This window comes from Tripterygium wilfordii, chromosome 18, assembly GCF_013401445.1.
Source record: "Tripterygium wilfordii isolate XIE 37 chromosome 18, ASM1340144v1, whole genome shotgun sequence".
NCBI classification, from domain to species: Eukaryota; Viridiplantae; Streptophyta; class Magnoliopsida; order Celastrales; family Celastraceae; genus Tripterygium; species Tripterygium wilfordii.
This window is the reverse complement of record NC_052249.1, coordinates 10669036-10691746: the sequence shown is the minus strand read 5'-3', so window position 1 is coordinate 10691746 and position 22711 is coordinate 10669036. Positions and strand designations below refer to the sequence as shown.

Below are 22711 nucleotides of genomic sequence, written 5' to 3'. Positions count from 1 at the left end.
TTTAATCAAAATAGATTTGGGAAAATTCTTTGTTTCACGTATTTCTCTTTTTCCCATGAACCAAAGTATCAACAAATGAAATAATTACAGAATAATGATAGTTGATTTTGATAGGGTTTATAATTGGAGCAGAGTGAACGAAATTGAGACTACATACCTATTACCAAGAATTTCGAATCTAGATCCGCTCATCTTCACCACAGGACTTGTAGATCTTGTTATTCTACTTCAATTGTCATCGCATAAGTGTTCCATGCAGTTTATGTGGTGATTTTGATAATTTTTTCCATCTATTTACGATATATTCGAATCTGAGATCTGTTGATGCGTTATTTGTTTTGACTCGATGATATGTTATCTGTTTTACTATATCTATTTGAAGATTTGAAACACGAGAATTTCATTTAGTAATATCACAACAATGAAGATTGATAAATTGAACAAATAGATAAGATATTAAACAGATGTAATATGAGTAGATCCTAAACATATATAATATCGACATACCCAAATACAGATGTAATATCAACTTATCATTAGCATAATGAAAAAAAACTAAAAAAAATTTGGTAAAAATGTCAAAAAAAAAAAATATCAGCAAATCCAAATAAATATAATATGAATAAACCCAAACACAATTATAATATCAAGAGGTCATAGTGTAATAAAAAAAAAACTACAAAAAACATTGCAAAAAAATGTCAAAAACATATATAATATAATATCAACAACTTTAAAACATGTATAATATCAACAGGCCCAAACACATATATAATTTTAACATATCCAAAACATATATAACCTTCTAATTTTCGTTCTCTATTTCTTTCTCTAAAATCATATATCTGATTGAAGAAGAATGATCTAGAGAAAATAGATTAACAAAGGAGGAAGAAGGAGAAGCATTGAAAAAATTGATCAACGGAGAAAGAGATCGACGAAAGAGATCAACCAACCTCTATTGCAAGCGAAAGAAGAAAATGAAAAAGCGTAATAGCACCGTCCCAAGCAAAGGAAGAAGATGCGAGACAATGAGAGCGTGTTTTACATAGGTAAGGACATTTTGATATGTTTGTAATATTTATCCTTATTTCTAAAAAATGTTAACCTCTCTTTATTGGAACAAATCTCTCTCATTTTATCGTTTTTGTAAATCTCCCGAACTCTTTTTTTTACTGTTTACCGTTACATGACTGACAGTTAAATTGACGTAGTGAACAAATTGTAAGTGTATTTCTTTGAGCGAGGGAATTGAAAATAATATTTCATTCAACGAATAATTAGTAAAATGATTAAAAAAATACTAAAATGGGTCAAAAATAATAAAACGAGTCCTTCATTCTCAATAAGAAATGGGGGAAACAAATCGTAATAGCAGCTAGCATTTTGTTCTTATAACGTTAATCGCACATGTTTTGTGGGGCCCTGCAAATCACGACAGCCAATAGTTTACATCTGAGATTACATGCTGTGTGGCCCAGAAATCCATCAATGGTGAATAGTGGCGAGACTGTTTCAAAATAATTTAGATCCAACGCTCCAAATTGCATCATAGGGGGGATGCTGGGTCGATATTTCATATCTGTTCTCTCTTCTTCCACTGGCGAGGGCAAGAACCGTAGATATGAATGATAGAGGTGGGTCCCGTACTTGATTGTTGAATTGCGGGAGCTGGACACATGTTTGACATTGACTTATAGCACTCCATCATTGCATGGGGTCCTTTTTAAATACTTGCTACCCACAACTAAGGAGACTTGCAATGGTATATAATTATTGGCCAACAAAGATGTTGTCTTTTGTTGATGTGACTGTATTATAAAACGTGTTTTGCTTATGTGGCTGTATTGGGAGAAGTGTTTTGTTGATGTGGATGTATTGGTATTTAGTGTTTTGGTGTAGTTTTGTTGTGGATAATATGGAGGAATGGAATGTTGTTGGGTTGGGTGGAAAGAGAAAGTGTGTGGGAAGAGAAAGTGTATAGAAATTTGTATTTAGCTGATGTGGCTGTATTAGAATACGTGTTTGACTTGACTTTTTGTGTAATAGAGATGAGACCCAAGATTAATTTTGTTGGGGAAATTTCCTCCTAAACCATTGCAGCTGCCCTAACACTGATAATGCCAAGACACACACTACCAAACTAGGGGTGTCAAATTGATATCCGATTCGAATGATCGAATTGTTCGATCCGAATTAAATCAAGTCTGAACAATAGTTATATATATGAAATTCAAGTCCAAACCTGAAATTTTTATCCGTTTTAAAACCCGATTTGGATCCAAACAGATAAATCTTGTTCGATTTACTTGTTCGAATCCTAGCACGGATTAAATTATTATCCGGTTTACTTGTTCAAATTTAAACCAATCTGGGTTTGGTCAATTAAGTACGTCGGTAAGTCCAAAATCCATTCCGAATTAGGGTCCGAATATATAAATATTTTATAAACCCGTGTTGTTGTCCAACCCAAAACCGATTTAAACCCCTTCTTTTCTTTTTTTTTTCTTGCGTGGAAACCTCGGGAACATTTATGTTGGAATCATGGATTGGAAGGCCATTAATAGCGCGGCCACATTTTAGTTTTTTAATACTAGAAGAAAACAAACCACAAAAAAGTATTAACATTTTGGGCCATCTTTGAGTTGGGCTTAAACATATTTGCCTTTTGCCATAAGACCGCTACCAAAGACAGATTTCGGCCGTATTAAAAATGTTAAGCCCATTTAGCTAATTCATGGGCAAGCCCATTGCCTGTATTGCAATGCAGTTTTCAAATAGTAATAACCTTCGCAATAATTCGCATTGACTCAATTCACCATCTCTGAACAGAATCCCAACCCAAGTAGAAATAAACCAGAGGCCTTTTAGTTTTCACAATTCAGAAGCAGGTCATGGAAGCCTAAAATATTTTTCAAGCAAAGCACATAGACCTCCTTCACACACAGTAGGCACATAGATAGATAGATATAGCCCTCTTGTCCTTTCACTTGGCATGATGATATAATAATCACTGATAAAGCTGCTTTTAGAAAGTAGAACAACAACAGGCACTGAAAGACTGAAACTTTAGCTGGCAATCAAGGATTTGGTCACTTCTTAGCACTTTAATGGCGAATGAGTTTATACAAGAGAGAACCAACAATCAGCACATACAAATTATAAACAACACAACAATGGGTCTTCTTCACCCATATACATGGAGAATTCTAAAATCTAAAATACTACATCCTAGTTATTGTTGTAATGGTGATTACTATCACTGCTGTTATTGTTATTGTTGTAATGGTGATTACTTGGATCCACTCCTCTTCTTCCAATTCCATGCTTCATCTGTGAAATCTCCAAATGGGTCTTCATAAAGAACTGCATTCTCTGCAACTCCAGGTCCTTTGCAAACTTCATTCTACGCTTCTCAATTTCCACCACTTGCTGCAGCTTTGCACTTTCTGCAGCCTCATATGCTTCCCCAAACTTGACAATCTCTTGCGTCAAAAGCCTCAGTGAATTTCCCCACCCTCCTTTCTTCTCCCTTCCCTCGGTAACATCTCTTCTCATTACCTTCGGCTTCTTCTCCGGTGGTAAAGAATCGTCTGAATCCGGTGACACATCTTCCTCCTCGGACGACTCCTCTTCCGACTCCATCTGACCCCGCCTCCTGCGTAACTGCAACTTCTGATTTTTCAACCTTTTACTCCTTTGTGGCTGGTGTTTTTGAACCAGAAACTGATTTCCACTACCACGAACACCGACTGGAATTGCTACTGGTACTTTGCTAGACATTGAAATTGAGCTAGGACCGGCACTAGCGGCAGGAATTTTTGCGGTTGGACCAATCAAATGGTCCAATCTCTCAAAGAACACCCACTTGCTCTGCCCGCCACCGTCAGCAATCTTCGCTTTCTCCGATTTGTACTTCTTCTTGACCGTATCAATACGGTTCTTGCACTGGATATCTGTTTTGGGTATCTTAGTCTCGTCTTCTTCTCTGCCGCTCACAATATCCGCCACTTCTTTCCAGTGCTTCTGCTTCAGATTTCCTCTACTTAGTTCCAAATACCTCTCCCCCCACGCCTCGATCAGAACTGCCGTGGCTCCCTCGCTCCAGCAATCCTCTCTACCCCCTCCTCCTCCGCCTCCGCTGTTCTTGTTGGAATTCTGGACAGGGAGAGCCAAAGTCAACGTATTGTGCGCTGACGATTGCGGCACAGCATGAGGCGGCGCGGCAGCCACTGTCACCGTTATCCTCCCGTTCGGTGGAGATCCGGAGGCGCCCGAATCGTGCGATTGGATCTCCTCTTCATCTTCCATTGAATTATCAAGTATCAACACGAACTTTCGCGCACTGTCACGGATCTGGTACGAAGCTTATCTACAAGAGCCGGAGACCTAAAACAGGGAGAGGGAATTAGGTTTCGTTTTGGTTGACCGGAAAGTTCATGGTATTGGTACACGGTATTATTTTATCGGTTGACGGAGAAACATTGGGATTGACGGGGTTATAGAGAGGGGACACGTGGAAGAGCGTTGTCGGGAGAGTGGGGCGAGGTGGAGCAAAGATACTGGTTGATACCGTTACCGGCGTTAAGTTCTGGCTCAGTAGATGAACAGTTCCGAATACTGATGGTAGGAAATGGACGGAAAACTCCATGATATTTGGCTGGATTAGATTAACCTCTTGTCTGTTCTTTTGTAATCCTGTTTTTCAGGGAGAATATTTATGAATCAGGTGGGCCGGGTTATAAATATCTTGAAATTAGCTTAAGACCGGGCCGAGCTAATTGCTTAATGCCTTAAATCTCTGAAACTGAAGCCCATTTTACGAGCCTATTAACATGACCAAATCCCCCAATGGGCCGGGCAAACTGGGGCCCAAGATGTGAGAATTTTACCGGCGGACGATTTGACTGACCCTGCTCCGGCCACGACCTTTGCACATTTAGATGCTACTACTGTACTATCACGAGGACTAGCTGCCAAGGGTATCTACCCGGCAGTAGATCCTTTAGATTCAACGTCAACTATGCTACAACCTCGAATTGTTGGTGAGGAGCATTATGAAACTGCGCAAAGAGTGAAGCAAACTTTACAACGTTACAAAGAGCTTCAGGACATTATAGCTATCCTGGGGTTGGACGAATTGTCCGAAGAGGACCGCTTAACCGTAGCAAGAGCACGAAAAATAGAGCGTTTCTTATCACAACCCTTTTTTGTCGCAGAAGTTTTTACCGGTTCTCCGGGGAAATATGTCGGTCTAGCAGAAACAATTAGAGGGTTTAAATTGATCCTTTCCGGCGAATTAGACGGTCTTCCTGAGCAGGCCTTTTATTTGGTAGGTAACATCGATGAAGCTACTACTAAGGCTACGAATTTAGAAATGGAGAACAAATTGAAGAAATGACCTTAAATCTTTGTGTACTGACCCCGAATCGAATTATTTGGGATTCAGAAGTGAAAGAAATCATTTTATCTACTAATAGTGGACAAATTGGCGTATTACCAAATCATGCGCCTATTGCCACAGCCATAGATATAGGTATTTTGAGAATACGCCTTGATAGTACTCATGTAGGCCAAGACCAATTGCAAATTATTCATCCTTTCATTTTCAATAAATCAGGAAAAAAAACAAATTTACAAAGTAGAATTACGTAGAGCTGGTTTTCAAGCTTGAGATAGAGAGTTTCATTGAAAGAGGAGAATATTATATTCATATACAATAATCCATATTTACAAATTAAAAAGAAAACCAAGAAATAAAAAACGAAACACACATTCATATTTACAAAGAAATTTGAGAAAGAAGAAAGAAGAAAACATGAGCAAATTAAAGGCTCACTGACTAATTTCTTTCCTCTCTCTATCGATCGGAAACTCCAACGACTGTCGATCGGTTCCTTCTGTCAGTTGTCTCTTGTTCTATCCATAAAAACTGTTGAATAGAGTCAAAGATTTACCCAAGATTTACTTTATTGATTGAAGACTTTATTGACAAACTCAATATTGATTGAAGACTTTCCTTAATTGAAGATTCGGCAATCAATATTGATTTGTCTAAGTTCATAATTGATGCCTCAATTGTTGACTAATTGATGCCTCAATTGTTGACTTTGATAGTGACTTTGATAGAGATTGTAATTACGTAGATCATTGATTGTAAACCAATGTAATAGCTATATAGGTGTTTCCCACTTCAATAAAAGATATCGATTGCAAAATTAAGTTGGTATCGGAGCAAGGTTCTCTTAACATACTACCTCTCCATCACCGTAGCTACTAGGGGCCGACTGCTCCAACCATCCGACAGAAGCCGATTGCTTCGTCCATAACAGGTGCCGATTGCACCATTGAACCAGAATCTCATCCAGAAATTACAAACAACTCATGGCTGAATCCGGTGCTCTTATAGTTCCACCTGTGGTGACGCCAACTCAAGAACCAACCTCTATTCCTTATGGGATCAAACTGAATGGCTCAAATTTCACTCTTTGGTCTCAGGTGGTTACTATGTTCGTTGCTGGACGAGGAAAGATGGAATATCTCAAAGGTACGACCTCGAAACCTACTGTTAGTGACTCTACATATAACAAGTGGATGATGGAGGATGCTACTGTAAAAGGCTGGCTTATTGGCTCTATGGAGGCCGATATAATGAATCTTTTTATTCGTTTACCCACTGCAAATGATGTTTGGGATGCTGTGTCTCAAACATATTTTGAGGGTGCTGATAAATCTATTTTGTATGATCTGTCTCGAAAAGCTATGACAACTAAGCAGGCATGGCGACCTGTGGCTGCATACTATTCCGATCTTAAGGTTATTTGGCAGGAGCTTGATCATCGTCGTCCAATTACCTTTACTCAGCCAGATGTGATTAAGACTCGAATGGCTGAAATTGATGAAGATCGAGTCTATTCTTTTTTGGCTGGGCTTGATGATATATATGATTCTGTTCGGGGAGATATTCTTCGTACTAATCCTCTACCTGGACCTGATAATGCTTTCTCAACTGTGAGACGTGAAGAACTTCGCCGGAATACAATGATGTCTTCAGAAGTTCCTCAGATGGCTATGGCAGTTCGAAAATATGGAACTCCAACAAGTTCTTTGTCACTGTCAGTACCTACTGGTGGTAAATGTACTCATTGCGGCAGCACCAAACATATTGTAGATACTTGCTTCAAAAAGCATGGATATCCCGAGTGGTGGCAGGCTCACAAAGAGCGATTACAAGCTCGAAAAGGTGGTAAAGTTGCGCTATGCACCTCACCTACAGTCCCAATGGCACCGACTCCTTCTTCAATGGATACCATGGCTTCCACTACTCCAGTTGATATCACTCACTCTGTGGTAGATCCTACTCTTCTCCAACAGTCAGGTAGTGTTGGTCTAGCCCTTCTTGCAACAAATTCTGAAAAAGATCCCGGTTGGATTCTTGACTCTGGTGCGACTAATCATATGACCTTTGATGCGTCCTTATTACATGATGCTTGTTTACCAAATTGCTCTACTGTCACCAATGCCAATGGTGTTTCATATCCGGTTACGGGCGCTGGAAGGGTTAACTTAACTCCTTCATTATCCTTGGAGCACACTTTATTGATTCCTGCTCTTTCCAATAATCTTTTATCTGTGCCACAAGTTACAACACAACTAAATTGTTTAGTATTAATATATCCTACTTTTTGTTTCCTTCAGGATCTCTGCAGCGGGGAGATAATTGGGCGTGGTACTAAGAGAGAGGGATTATATTATGTGGAAGATGTTAGTATGGGACGATCTCTATCAGCAAAAGGGTCATCTAGGGCATCAGAAGATCAGATTCGGTTATGGCATCATCGTTTGGGTCATGTCTCCTTTGGTTACTTGAAATATTTATTTCCTACTTTATTTTCTACATGTGAACCTTCCAATTTTCAGTGTGATACATGTGTTTTGGCCAAGAGTCATCGTGCTACTTATTCTGATAGTTCTAATAAAAGAGTTGTGCCTTTTGCGTTGGTTCATTCGGATGTTTGGGGACCTGCCCCTGTTACTACTTCTACTGGCTTTAGATGGTTTGTATTATTTATTGATGATTGCACTCGTATGACTTGGCTTTACCTTATGCGTCATAAGAGTGATGTGGCTGCTTGCTTCCGCACGTTTCATACCATGATCAAAACACAATTCTCTGCTAATTTACAAGTTCTTCGATCTGATAATGGTGGTGAATTTGTAAATCAGGAGTTACAAGCTTATTTTCAGACTCATGGAATTTTGCATGAAACCACTTGTCCTTATACACCACAACAGAATGGTGTTGCTGAGCGCCGAAACAGACAAATTTTGGAGATTACACGTGCTGCCCTTATTGGAGCCCACATGGCACCACGTTTTTGGGAAGAAGCTGTTACCACAGCTGTATATCTTTTGAATAGGGTACCCACTCGTGTTCTACAATTTCAGACACCACTTGATAAATTGGCTTCCTATGTAACACTGCCATCGCACCTCACACTTCCTCCCCGGGTGTTTGGTTGTGTTGTGTTTGTACATTTACAGAAACATCTCCGCACGAAACTTGATCCTTGTGCCCTCAAGTGTGTATTTGTCGGTTATCATCCTTCACAAAAGGGTTACCGTTGTTTTCATCCTCCTACAAGTAAGTTCTATGTTACTATGGATGTCACCTTTTCTGAACATGAAATGTTTTTTTCTTCACCCAATTCCACGCTTCCGGGCCCGAGTGGTGATACTGTTGTTGAAGCTCCAAATTGGATGGAGTTGTTTCCTGATCCACTGTGTGTTGCCGATACTGTTGCTGAAGCTCCCTCTCTCTCATCTTCGCTAGTACCCACTCCCGATACTCCTCGTACAGATCCTCCTGAGGTAAGCATTGAGTCTGATGTTAATACTAACAATATTTGTGATAATACTTGTGTCTCGATTGAAGCTGACAGATACGTACTCCCACCAAGAAGTACTCGTGGTGTTCCACCAGATAGATTTTCACCAGAGGTTGTGCGAAAAGTGAAATATCCTATTGCTCAGTATGCATCCACTCACCGACTGTCAAAGGAATGCCGAAGCTTTGTCAGTAATATGACTGTCATAGATATTCCTACTAAAGTGCAAGAGGCGTTGTTGGATCCAAAATGGGCAACTGCAATGACTGAGGAGATGACAGCACTTGAGAAAAATCAAACTTGGGAATTGGTGGAGTTGCCGAAAGGAAAAAAAGCTGTTGGTTGTAGGTGGGTGTACACCGTCAAGTGCAAGCCTGATGGTTCGGTTGATAGGTATAAAGCTAGGCTTGTGGCTAAAGGATTCACCCAGACGTATGGGGTTGATTATCAGGAAACGTTTGCTCCTGTTGCAAAAATTAATACGGTTCGAGTCCTAATATCCCTAGCTGCAAATTTTGATTGGCCTCTACAACAATATGATGTAAAAAATGCTTTTTTACATGGTGAGCTACAAGAAGAAGTTTATATGTCTCTGCCCCCAGGATATGAAGCTCCAGGTGATCAAAGTGTCGTGTGTAAACTGAAGAAAGCCTTATACGGGTTGAAACAATCTCCTCGAGCTTGGTTTGGTCGATTCCGACTTGCTATGAGAAGATTCGGCTATAAGCAAAGTAATGCAGATCACACTTTATTTTTGAAAAGAGTTGGTGATAAATTAACGGCTCTCATTATTTATGTTGACGACATGGTAGTGACAGGCAACGATTCTGAAGAAATGCGTAAACTGAGAGACTATTTGTCAACTGAATTTGATATGAAGGATTTGGGAGGATTAAAATATTTTTTGGGCATTGAAGTTGTTCGTTCTGAGCAAGGCATATTTTTATCCCAACGAAAGTATGTGCTTGACTTATTAACAGAAACTGGTATGCTTGGATGTCAGCCAATTGGATCTCCTATGGAACAAAATCATGGATTGGAAGAGTCTTCGAATCAAACTTCAATAGACAAATTACGATATCAAAGGTTAGTTGGGCGTTTAATCTATTTGTCTCATACGAGGCCAGATATTGCATATGCGGTCAGTGTTGTGAGTAGATTTATGCACAATCCTGGTAAACAACATATGGATGCAGTTATTAGAATTCTGAGATATTTAAAATCTGCACCGGGAAAAGGCTTACTTTTTTCTAAGAATGGGCATGCAGACGTATGGGGCTATACCGACTCAGATTGGGCAGGTAAAGGAGACCGAAGAAGATCAACCACTGGGTATTTAACTTTTGTTGGAGGAAATCTGGTTACTTGGAGAAGTAAAAAGCAAAAAGTTGTCTCATTGTCTAGTGCAGAAGCCGAATACAGAGCAATGGTGAAAGGTATTTGTGAGTTGTTATGGCTCAAACGGCTTATGGGGGAGCTGAGTTTGTCAATTAAAAGACCAATGAAATTGTATTGTGATAATCAGTCAGCAATTAAAATTGCTGAGAACCCAGTGCAACATGATCGGACTAAACATGTGGAAATTGATAGGAATTTCGTGTATGAAAAGCTAGAAGAAAAAATAATTGAAGTTCCGTATATGAAGACCGAAGATCAGTTGGCTGATGTGTTAACCAAGGGAGTGTCAAATTCAGTGTTTGCTGATTCACTTGTCAAGCTGGGCATATACGATGTCTATGCACCACCTTGAGGGGGAGTGTTGAATAGAGTCAAAGATTTACCCAAGATTTACTTTATTGATTGAAGACTTTATTGACAAACTCAATATTGATTGAAGACTTTCCTTAATTGAAGATTCGGCAATCAATATTGATTTGTCTAAGTTCATAATTGATGCCTCAATTGTTGACTAATTGATGCCTCAATTGTTGACTTTGATAGTGACTTTGATAGAGATTGTAATTACGTAGATCATTGATTGTAAACCAATGTAATAGCTATATAGGTGTTTCCCACTTCAATAAAAGATATCGATTGCAAAATTAAGTAAAACAAAATCCTTACTTCCTCTCTCAACGATCCAATGCACTCATTACAATCCTGCAACCAATTCGCCATGCATATATACACTAACATTAGCTCATGAAAAATCCGCAAAAAATCATTGAAACTACTCTTGGTTTTTGTTCTTTTGAATGCAATGGCATATATATATATATATAATTCACAAACAAAGGGAAATAACCAATCGTAAATAATCAGACTTCTTGACTCAGCGCTTTCCAATGCTTCAGCTGACGATTTTCTCCTCATCAATCTCTTGAAATCCGTTCTAGGTGTTCCAGCTGCACCCAAAACAACAAAACAAAGCAAATCATTCTTGCAATATGTTTCAGTAGCTTGATAAACAAAGGTGATCATGAGTTTGAATCGTTTATATATATATGTTACTTACGTGACAGGGGTGTTCCAGGAGTGGCAGGAGTTGTAGAACCGGCGGGGGAATCAGGAGGCGATCCCGGATCCACGGAGAGGTTAGAAGTAGTACTCCTAATGATACTAATACTCCTTGTTACAGCAATATGATTATTATCATGACGATGAGAGGTAGGAGATGATCTGGTATTAGTACTGGTGGTGAAAGAATCATACTTGCGTAGCTTGCCAAGGCCGGTTTCAGGCGCTGGGCCGGCCAGCGTTTCGTCCCAGAGCTTATGAAGAAACCCCATTGATTAATTGACTGATCAAACAGAGAAAAAAAGCAAGGGGAGCGAAACGCAAACAAGAGAAGATATGTAAAGATATTAGCTAGGTTGACAGAGAGGCCTTATTTTCTTTTTTCTTTTTTTTTTAATGAGAAGAAATGTTGTTCTTAGGGTTTATTTTATAGAAGAGGAAAGAGAGTTGTGTTGAACAATTACATTTTGATGGCTATCAACGGCTCACGGCTATTAATATGGCTTTCTTTCCAACCATTGAACTTATTTTTGGTCATCTACTATCTATAATAACGACCAATATGAGCATGGGTGGAACTAGGATTTTAGACAAAAGGGAGAAAAAAAATGTTGTAGGTGTTCGAGAGCAGCGTTCTAAATTTTTTTATGGATTATTTACAGAAAAATTATATTTGTGAAGTGTTGTTTTAACATGATATATAACTGTAAATACTCATTCTCTATTCGCTATGAAAACACGAAGAGAACACTACACGAATCAATTTCTTTGTAAGATAATATTTCTTTAACTTTCTTGATATAATAGTTTCCGACATAATTCAAAAGGTAAGCTATAATTTCATCTGATTAATTGCACAGTTTGAAAATGTAGAGAATGATAAGGCAATTGAATCATCAATTCTTTGCAACGAAAACAAATGTCAATTCAAATTCTTGAATCGAATTTGAATGTATCACGCCACAAATGATACGAGACTACCACAAATTTGAAATTTCATGCACCTTATTATTGGTGGTGTAATATATATATATATATATCCAGCTTTGGGAAACTAAGACTTGTGAAGCCGACAGGGTTGGAAGAAACAAAGCCGATTAAAGATGGTAGGGGAACAAAGAAAAATCTACAAAGAGAAGCAATGATGAATTGGTCAAGTTGGGCTTATGTTGGAACTTTTACACGTCAATGGAGATAAGGTTGAGTTCGATCTGGATCTACCAAGACTGGAAAATTGGGGATCAGATTAAAGAGGGAGGACCCACTTTGTACTCAGATGATTAAGACAGTGCATCCAATCCAAGCCTTTGCATTATTAAACATGTATTACTGGTTAATAAGAGTATAAGACCATTACTTATTTTGTATACTACATAATAAGGAAGTGTTGCAATGAGTGGTGATTCAGAAACAGTAGTATTAGTAGTGTGTGTATGGTCGGTTTCAGTCGATTTTTTTACGTAAATTTGGCTGACTATTCGGCCAATTATTAACGGTTTGGTTGGTAACTTAACAATGCATTTAGATAAAAGTATGAAGATCTAAACAACAAGAGAGTTATGTAAAGCCATATAGGTGATACCTCTTGTTTAATAATTGATTACTTACACAATACATAAAATAATAATAATAGCTTAGTCTTAGAATATTTCCTTTCAAGAGCATGTGAATATTTTACCAAGTCAACTCAATAATAAATCACGTCGATGGCCGAGGGAGACCTATAATAATAGAAAATGTTCCCTTAATCGCATTGGATGAACATAACACAACTTGCAGAAATGGACATATTAACATATATCCTTATCTGTGATGTATGTATATTTCTTTATCGGATATGTGTCTAGTGTTTTGCTTCTCTTTTTGTCAAGTAAGCGGGAGAGCTACTCAAACTAGGATATCACTAAATCGAGTAAATACTTTAATCATCTTGGCTTTTACCTTGAGCATCTCAGTCGTTTAACCATCTCGGCTTTTACCTTAAGCATCTCAATCGCTTTTACCTTAAACATCTTGACTGAGGAGATTGACTTCACCATCAAACCAAAATTGGAAATCAATCACACACCACACTTTGCACAATAGGAGTGAGTTCTCTTTTTGTCAAATTAGCGGGGGAGAGCACTCAAACTTGGATACTACTAAATCGAGTAGATATCTAAACCATTTCGGCGGAGGGATTTTGAGTTCACCATCAAACCAAAATTGGAAATGAGTCACACACCACACTTTGCACGATAGTAGGAGTGGGTGCACCTGACCTTGCCCGTATCACCATATGTGAACGTGGTGTAGTAGGACCCTGAAACAAAACCAAGACACTGCCCATTATACTGTAACAAATATTTTCCTGGTCCTCTCGCTGTTTCATTCAAAACCGTGTTTCCAAATCTTTGAGAGCCTACATTCAGTTGTCCAATTCCAAAAGACATGATGATCAAGTGGCTCCATTTTTGTACATTTAGAACCACAAATTACTGAGTCTCAAAATATCATAATAAAAGGGTATTGCAGAGCACTGCAAACATTACCAAAACATCTGATGTTTTGCTTGCACATAAAATCCACGAAGTCACAACAATGATACAATTACACACTAGAACTACCCAACTGACAATACCAACAAGGTTCAAAGAAAAAGTTATGGTAAAGCTGAAGTAAAATGTTGTAAGATTACGCAATACGCATCATGATCTTAGTTCCGTGGCTGCTGGACTGGACCTTTGTCTATTGCCAGCTCCGCCTTCAACTCCTCTTACTCCCTTTCCCTTCTTGAAATCTTGCTGGTGTTGAACCTGACTACACATATAGCACCAATAGAAGAATAAATCGTCAATGCCAACGAAAAATCACAAGTTATTTTAAATGATTTTGCTTCCCTTACACCGGTTCATTCCCGATTTAACACTAGTACAACTAGGATAATATTACCTAAGGGGGGACTTTAATAATCTCACAGTCGATTTAATTTTTCCATGAAGAGTCCGACAGAGAGCAAATACTTACCCTATTATATTCCAATCCATATGGTTCCTAGTCCATTGTTTTGCTGCCTCCCATTACAATGTCTGTTAAATATGAGACATCATACAGAGAAACCAATGAAACCATCTGAATGCAACTCTTACTGTCTTAAGTATAGCCTAATTTTTATTACCAGGTCTTGCGATACATAGGTAAACAACTCCCATGCATAAGCTCCTACGGTGGCTAGGATCGTGAACCGTCAAACAACATGTACTCAGACCTTACCCCACATAATATGTAGAGTGATTGTTACTAGTACTCGAACTTGTGACCTCTAATTTACACATCTGCAACTCTACAACTGAGCCACATGTTTGCCTATAAGATATTGCGATGCATAAAAATTAAAATTGTAAGTAGAGTTTGCTTACCCCTAAACAAAATTTCTGGTAGCGAGAATCAGAAATTGAAGAACCCCCTGACATGGTGAAATTCATTTCGGAGGAACTGCGCTTATTGCTGCTGCTAGACCCTTCACTATAACTAATATACGAAGAACATGAAGCAGAGGAAGACGATGTAGACTGACAAGTGGAATCAAAAGCATCAATGTCCCCCTGGAACATCTCAGCAAACAGCTCTTGTAATTCCTCAAAAGTCTCCTCCCCATTTTCCTACAAATTCCACATTCTTCCATCATATGCATCACAACACCAGACAATAATAATAATAATCATATTTGCAATTATTGTCAACAATTAACATAACTCTGTCCCAAATAATATTGTAAGAATCTACGTCATGAATTTTCTAATGCCAATCCATGATCATAAAAAGTTTGACATATGGCATGTTTAGTAAAAAGAATATACACTAGCTTATAAGTTAGTGTATCCCGCTCAAAAAATATAAGCCGGTATATGCTAGCATCATATTTAAAAGTATCACCAGACCCCCCCAACAACTTATATAAACTATCTTATTTTTCCCAAATGGACCATAGAGTTCTATTCACAACACTTTAGTGTCAAGCGCATTATTCAGAAACAATCATGTGCTTTCAACTCATATGGTGACAATGTGGGGCCCCAAGCCCGGATAGAGTAGATTGTGTGAGGAAGCAGAAAATATCTAACCTCCTAAAGCCCTACTAACGTCCAATGCTGCACAAACAAAACAAAGCCAACACTACTCTTACACTCTTATTAACTACAAGCCTTCTACCCTAGATTCAATCCATTAATACACCATAAATGCTAAAAGTGATTTGGGCCTCTATGATGCCCAGTTTTACCGGCCCATCCGTGAAGGCCCTCATTTATTTGCCATATGAATGCGCAAAAACCGACCCTACCTCAATTTGTTGCTGCATAATTGCATATGACTGGTAAAAGTACAACAGATATATGTACACTAATGATTCAATTTGATCCTTTTCAGAATCAATTACAGGAATTGTGTCATAAAAAGCAATGTAACTGGGGAAAAAACTTACACGAGGTTTGGTATGATTCATCATATCTGCCATTTCACTCAAAAACTCTCCCATCCCCTGCAAAGCAAGAACTCAAATTAGTGTCAATCTTTTGACTTATAATATTTAGGCCCTAAGTCATTAACGAGGCACGGAAATTTTCCATTTAAATAGAGCACTAAACGCCACTGCACTTGAGCTCCCACATCCTTCATAAAATCAAGAGAGAAACACAAAAGGAAGGGGAAAAGAAACAAACATTTTCGTCATCATCACTGTCGTAGGATCCCACATCGTACAGAAACCTCTTATTTGAGTCCGACAGAACTGTACCGCAAAACCCACAAAGAAACATCTCGTGAATCTATGTATAATTGGGATTGTATACTCTGTTTCAAGTTTCAAGTTTCAAGTTTTAAGTTTTCAAGAGATTGAATTTTATCCTAAAATAATATTTGAAGAATTTGAAGGGTAGAATTACCAGAATACGCCTGCTGTATTTCCTGAAACTTCTTTTTGGCTTCTTCGACGAACTTCGTATTCCCCGAAGCCGAACAACGATCTGGGTGGCATCTCTGTCCACCCATACAAAAAACAAGACTTGATTAATCACTACAGCCTTCAAAAGATTCCAGACCAACCCTCCCACAAAATATTACTTCCCAGAAAAAGCAAAAACAATTCAATCAAATTCCTCAGCGGTACGATCAATGGCATGTTTCTATTTTCCGAAAGCAAAACCCCAAATTGAATCCACTAATACATTCACGTTACCCAATCGAAACGATGATGGTGATCGACATGCAAACCCACCACAGGCACTAATCAGAAGCAACTCGTTTATTTTGCCTTTTAAAGGGCATAAACAGCAACCCAGTTGACATAAAATTGTACCCATAAAATTAAAATCTTGAAAGATAAATTGTTAAAAACTCTAACCAGTGCAAGCTTCTTATAAGCATTCCTGAGCTCTGCTGGAGTGCATTCCTTATTCAACCCCAACACCGCGTACAAGTCATTACTGCTACTTTTCTCTTCTCCATTTGCCATTCTTCCACAATACCCAATACCCAAATACAGAGAAAAAAAAAACCCAAAACAGAGCACTCTGTATCTTGTCGACAAATTATAACAATTACCCAAAGACACAAACTCTCCTATATAGATAAATTAAATCAATAACAATACTTTCATGAAAGGAAAACTTAGGACATTACAGTCTTGAACAAATACACGGAAGCATCAGCACTCTGTATCTATCTCTTAACGCTAAAGCCTCAAAGAATTCTCCAGAAACCGTCCATTTATATAATTTTACATATATTAAAACTAAAACAATTTTAGAATACTAATATTTTGTGTTGCCATTGATGTTTGATGGAGGGCTGGGATTGAATGTGAGGGGTAGATATTTTTGGGTGGGAAGTTCGTCCAGAATGTTCTATGTTTACCGTCTATGAGAGGGAAAGGAGGAGGGGTAGAACTGTAGACGTACAATGAAGACTAACGGCTGTCATGATAGGAAGTAGGCCCCAGTTCGGGGACATTCACGAGGCTTAGCTGGCAATGCATAGTATCTTTGGGAAACATAAATTATGTTTTATTAACAAAAGAAAACACACAAGTTGCCAATTCTATATGCATGTATGAAGTCATAAACAACTAAACAAGGTTTCATGGTCAAGCCAAATCTAATACAAATTTAAGTCCTTAATGGGCTTTCTGAGGGTCTATCAAATGCCCAAACCACATGATTTGAGTCGTCATTATCAAAGAACCAATACCTGCATGGATTGGTTCGTCAATTATCCCTTTAATTTGAACATGGAAACTCATGTTTTCCACGAGACACTTTATGATTGCATTCCTTTTGTTCAAATTGATTTTGAAGAGTTTGCTCGCCCCTCTTTCTACAATTCTAGTTCAGTTTTTCCATAAAAAATAAAGAACCAATTCTACTAAACTACTATAACAATATAAACGTGCTTCTCATAGACGACTCATTGTGCCTGCCAAGTAGATGCGGATAAACCACTAGTACAATTTACATTTTAGAAGTGAATAGAATGCCCTCCCATTGCGTGTACCCATTGATTGCGTGTGCCCATTGAAGTTTTTGAACTAATAAATAACGTTTTGGAGAAAAATAGCAAAAGAATCACTGATTTTTCTAGAATATAGCAGGCCTCGTCTACACTTTTCTCATGCTTGCCAACTTGAAATATACTTTAAGAAGTAGAGAACAAAAACTGATGCATTGAACATTGAACTTGCAACTATTTGTTCTTTTCTTTTTTTTCTAATTATTGACACCCTCTCATTTTTCAGAAACAAACATATTGTTTGTAGTGATCATTTAATATGAAGAACAAAAGAGTGGATAATCCAGAACCCACCCATTCTTTTTTATTAATATTTCTGGCAAATTAATACTCTGTATCTACAACTAGAAACTACTGGTTTCCCTTTCACATTTGTACACTATAGCCAATAAAAGAAATAAAAATAAAAATAATGAGGAAAGAACAAAACAAGTAAATAAGATAAGTCCAAACAAGCAAAAACCAATGCAGCCTCACAAATTCAATAATGCTAGATATAAAGGCAGTGGTTCGTACGCGAATGGCAGAGAGAGCCTTAAGGCAACACAACACAACACAACGTTCTGGTCCAAAGAGTTAGTTCTATCCTTCAATGTAGATATAGTGCCTATCTAGACCTTTAAGCAACTTAGACGGGCAAAAAAAGGGTCATTGTTCAAACAGAATATTAGATGTGTCACTAATACGAGTATATGACCACTTATAACTCTCACATCTCTCTTCTTTTTTTTTCCTCGGGAACTCTCACTTCTTCTTGTCCTATAATGTAATAAGCTAGAGATATTGTAATCGACTGATAACCGACAAACTTAGATAATCAAACCACATATTGATTCAATTATACCCCAGCAAAAGATTTAAACACATAGCAGAACATGGTATAAATATCATTAGAAATATCCGTATGGACGATAATAGATAAAAAAAAGTGCAGGATTAAACATAAAGAATTCAGTTCAGTGATTCTCTGTCTCTGTAAGATTGATAAGACGTGATAATGTGCAGGTTCATCAATGAAGCTAATGAAAGACCACAGGTCCACAACATACCTCCATATTCAGAATCAGAATATAGATGCCACTTTTTTAGCACTTTCTTTGAATTGAAACTGAAAATATACCTCTCAGCCGGAGGTAGCCACTACCCAGTCTTCAACATTCCATGTAAGAGCTGAAAGTGAAATTGAAAGCCATAAGTAAAATGGTATATTGCAAATGTCAGTACTCAACAATTGGTCAGAAACACAAAAAACTTCAGGAACAACAGGACTGAAAGAATCAGATAATGGCCGAACAAGACAAACAATCGCTGAATTACACAAGATAAGAGGTCAGATATATGCAATACAAAAATTTAGATGGAAAGACAATAATAACATTTTTTCTAAGCTCTTTACTGTTGGAGGCAAAATACAGAGTTATTTCGACTTATGAGTGATTGAGCACAATGTGAAACGTTAAGCCGCATCACATCCTGCAGATTAGCATGCTTCGCCCCTCATTAAACCTTTTAAGAGGCTTCCTTTGAGTCCAGCATTTCATACTATCAATTTAAGCTATCTTTCCAACCTTCCTAAAGCACCTCTCTCAAAGTTCCTTCATATTTATGGCAGCTACCAACAATCAATCCGTCATCATATCGACGATACATTAAGGACTTGCCATGTTAGGTGCTCAAAAACATAATCAATAGCCAACAGTTATATTAGTTGTCCCCAAATAGTTTCAGTGGCAAGTATATATTATTCTCCAATATCACTAACTACTTTTGTACTTAGCATTTCATTTAAGGTTACAACATAAATGGTCATTTTCTTTCACAAACTAAGAAGCCTTCAATCCCAACCTAAGAGATCCATAAAATTGAATGTTTTCTCAGATTCTCTTATATAACCATGAATAGCACGAGGATGGGCATTCCATAGGCCCATCGATCGGAACCACGACATCAAGTCCTGAACACAAAGTTCCTACATGAGATAACCAAATGCCTTAAGATACTGTCAATTGGAACTGAATCCCAGACAATGGACGTAGAAAATTTTCAAAAGAAAACAACTCAAATTGTATATTTAGTCCAAGCAATTCTCACACATATTGATGACGAATGCACGGGAACGTTAATCCATGAAACGACAAAACTTCATAGTACATAAGAGTTACCAGTTCATACGCAGAGACTGTCAGACTCTCAGTAATGCGTCGGCCACCGTTCACCGCCACAGCGACTAGCTTGTGCGACTGCAATGAAGGAAATTTTTGGGGGCGGGGTTTCTGAATGGTTAAACGTTCGAAACGGTGTCGTTCTGATTCGGATTGACCATTTCAAAATTTTCATTGGTCTTCCGATTATGGGCCTAATGAAAATGGGCTAAACTTCACTCCAAAAAGCCGACTTGGCAAGAATATTTCTTCTAGGCCTCATTGACTATAAATCCTACGATCAGTACGTGATATAGTACAATTGCTATTATTGTTTACCAGATCTTACGGAAGATATTTTAGGACCATATATTAAAATAATTAAGTGAGTTGGTGGGTCGGCAAGGTTGATTATACTATATATATATATTTTGCACTCAACTACACCAACCACCGACGATAATGCTGTAACCAAATTCCCGATGAGAACAACAATTATATGATAAACTAATATTAATCAGATTATATAATCAATTAAGCCATAATCAACCTTGTAGTCACGGCATGGTGATCATTAAATTAAGACATCATTTTCACGCTTCATTTTCACTTCAATTAACCAAAAATATTTTCTTCAATAATGTGTTATATATATATATATGGGACATTGTAAGTACAGAAGTATGCACGGTACGTCTAGTACTAGTAATTAAGAAGATAAAAGAGTGGGAATGGGAGTAAGAGCAAGTAAAGTAAACAGCAAGATGATTATTGGAGGTACTGGAAGATATAAGAGACTGGGAGGAGGTTGTCCTTCTCCTTCTCCGTCATTGCCGCCGCCGCCGCCGCCGCCGCCGCCGCGAGGTTATGTTCCTATTTGTGTAGGTGTTAACGATGATACAAGGCGATTCATTGTTCATACAACAATGCTTGGCGATGCAGATTTCTTGGAGTTTCTCTACAAATCAGCTGAAGAGTATGGTTTTTGTAATCAAGGTGTTTTGAGGATCCCCTACAAGACCAAGGATTTCGAGGAAAGGATCATCAAACTGGGTAAACCAAGAATAATTCGCGTGTAATTTAGTTACTAATGTATAGCATATACACTTTCTTCTAATGTAAGTAGGTTTTGTGGTTTAAAATGTAATTTATTATAAATCCACATCCCAAACGATTAAGTATATTGTCTGTTTTGGAGTTTCGGTACCTGTGGATACATCAGATTATCTTCACGGATTTGTTCCTCTCAAGTCGAACAATTGAGCTAAGCAAAACTCATCAAGGTACCTAATTAATTGTTAGGGGTGTACTTATTCTTGTAAAGAGGAAGAATCCACACATCGTTTTCGATGTGGGATCTTTTAACATGTTCAATTTCAAGTGTTTTACTTGTAGTTAATTCTTGCAGGAAAAATGGACAAAATCACATGATCCTATACAAGTTATGCACATGAATGCAATGATGACCAATTGGATCTTTTAACATGTTAAATTTCAAGTGTTTTGGATCATGGACTTGTAGTTAATTCTTGCAGGAAAAATGGACAAAATCACATGACCCTATACAAGTTATGCACAGGAATGCAATGATGGCCAATTGGGCGTTAGCATTTACCAAAGACAGTAGTAGCTGGCGGACTCTTATCTGTCAATTATAGTTGCGAAAATGATAAAAGATATCAACAATTGGTATCTCATCTCAGTTATTCCAACATATGAGTTAGATGAACAATATCCCTTTGAATTATGGACTCCACATGTCCCACATGATACACATAAAATCTTGTGCGAATAAATTAGCATTTGAAATAATTGGGATACTAACTGTTGGTATCTGTATCTCGTCATAGTTGTTGTGACAAAATCAATAATGACAAAATAAACTTATGCAGTACTATTAGATTTGAAATGTACATTTACTTTTCACAACTCACAAGTTGTCTTGGATCTTGGGTTTTGTTTCCAAATTGGAGGCAAGAAGGTACTATTGTACTATTCTGTGGGCAAGGCCCATTGTAACAGTCCATAAATAACAGACTGGATATTGGGCCCCTTCCTATCTGGTCCTTTCAGCCTTTCATTGTTTCTTGGCCTTGGAATATCAACATATACCCCACAAATTAAGGAGCTGTTCATTATAGGTCTCCTCTTCAGTTTTTTTGCTACTGCTGGGATAATGTCTTAGCCTTCTGTCACTCAACTTGCCCAACTGTAATACCACAATGTGTACGCTAATAAACCCATATGGGCAAACAAATAGCGGTCCAATTGTAGAGTTTCCTGTTAGAAGTAACATGATCGGTTCTTAAAAAAAATAGCATCTTTACATATTATGTGAGAATAACATCGACGTACAACTTATTCTATATCATAGCTTCTTTAACTTCACATGGAGTGAAAAAAACAAATTATTTTCAGTTGAATGACTAACTTCCTTTAAGGAGATGCCCAATGTACCATCTATAGGAAGATTGGATGTTATATAAATTGGGGGATAATTAGTATCCTAGTTGTATCATTATAATGTGGGTTTTTGTTGGCATGGCTAGCTTGGTGCTAGCCATGGTGCACTAGGAGTGGACACTCAAGATGGGTCAATCACTCTAAGAAAGGGTTCTCAACTGTCATGGTGGGCAGTTGGGGTTTTGAACCAAAGAGAAGTTGTATGGGAGTTACAACCTC

At 37.9% G+C, this 22711-nt stretch overlaps 4 protein-coding genes across 13 annotated transcripts; 1 reads left to right on the top strand and 3 right to left on the bottom strand.

The window, feature by feature from the left end:
* Nucleotides 1-3054: 3054 nt before the first annotated feature.
* LOC119984520 (trihelix transcription factor ASIL2-like) lies at nucleotides 3055-4675 on the bottom strand. Its single transcript, XM_038828513.1, has one exon. It carries the CDS (start codon nucleotides 4309-4311, stop codon nucleotides 3232-3234), a length of 1080 nt encoding a protein of 359 aa, XP_038684441.1. The 5' UTR covers nucleotides 4312-4675; the 3' UTR covers nucleotides 3055-3231.
* Nucleotides 4676-4870: 195 nt separating this feature from the next.
* Nucleotides 4871-5553, top strand: LOC119984522 (ATP synthase subunit beta, chloroplastic). The gene has a single exon (XM_038828516.1). The coding sequence runs from the start codon at nucleotides 5024-5026 to the stop codon at nucleotides 5399-5401; it is 378 nt and encodes a 125-aa protein (XP_038684444.1). The 5' UTR covers nucleotides 4871-5023; the 3' UTR covers nucleotides 5402-5553.
* Nucleotides 5554-5658: 105 nt separating this feature from the next.
* LOC119984521 (dormancy-associated protein homolog 4) lies at nucleotides 5659-11833 on the bottom strand. 2 transcript variants are annotated; one of them, XM_038828514.1, is made up of 4 exons: nucleotides 11344-11833; nucleotides 11134-11233; nucleotides 10941-10988; nucleotides 5659-5932 (listed from the first exon to the last, which is right to left on the bottom strand). In XM_038828514.1, the coding sequence occupies exons 1-3, from the start codon at nucleotides 11615-11617 to the stop codon at nucleotides 10961-10963; spliced, it is 402 nt and encodes a 133-aa protein (XP_038684442.1). In that variant the 5' UTR covers nucleotides 11618-11833; the 3' UTR covers nucleotides 5659-5932; nucleotides 10941-10960. The 2 variants fall into 2 exon arrangements, with proteins under 2 accessions (XP_038684442.1, XP_038684443.1); XM_038828515.1 differs by having other exon boundaries at nucleotides 11153-11233; nucleotides 11344-11830.
* Nucleotides 11834-13779: 1946 nt separating this feature from the next.
* LOC119983645 (dnaJ homolog subfamily B member 8-like) lies at nucleotides 13780-17198 on the bottom strand. 9 transcript variants are annotated; one of them, XR_005464673.1, is made up of 8 exons: nucleotides 16726-17193; nucleotides 16268-16361; nucleotides 16046-16113; nucleotides 15808-15864; nucleotides 14744-14986; nucleotides 14503-14546; nucleotides 14352-14413; nucleotides 13780-14144 (listed from the first exon to the last, which is right to left on the bottom strand). XR_005464673.1 is itself a non-coding variant. In XM_038827339.1 (6 exons), exons 2-6 carry the CDS (start codon nucleotides 16371-16373, stop codon nucleotides 14033-14035), a joined length of 582 nt encoding a protein of 193 aa, XP_038683267.1. In that variant the 5' UTR covers nucleotides 16374-16444; nucleotides 16726-17198; the 3' UTR covers nucleotides 13780-14032. The 9 variants fall into 9 exon arrangements, 5 of the variants coding, with proteins under 5 accessions (XP_038683267.1, XP_038683264.1, XP_038683265.1 ...); XR_005464674.1 differs by having other exon boundaries at nucleotides 13780-14140; XR_005464676.1 differs by lacking the exon at nucleotides 14503-14546 and having other exon boundaries at nucleotides 13780-14140; nucleotides 16726-17191.
* Between the last annotated feature and the right edge of the window lie 5513 nt (nucleotides 17199-22711).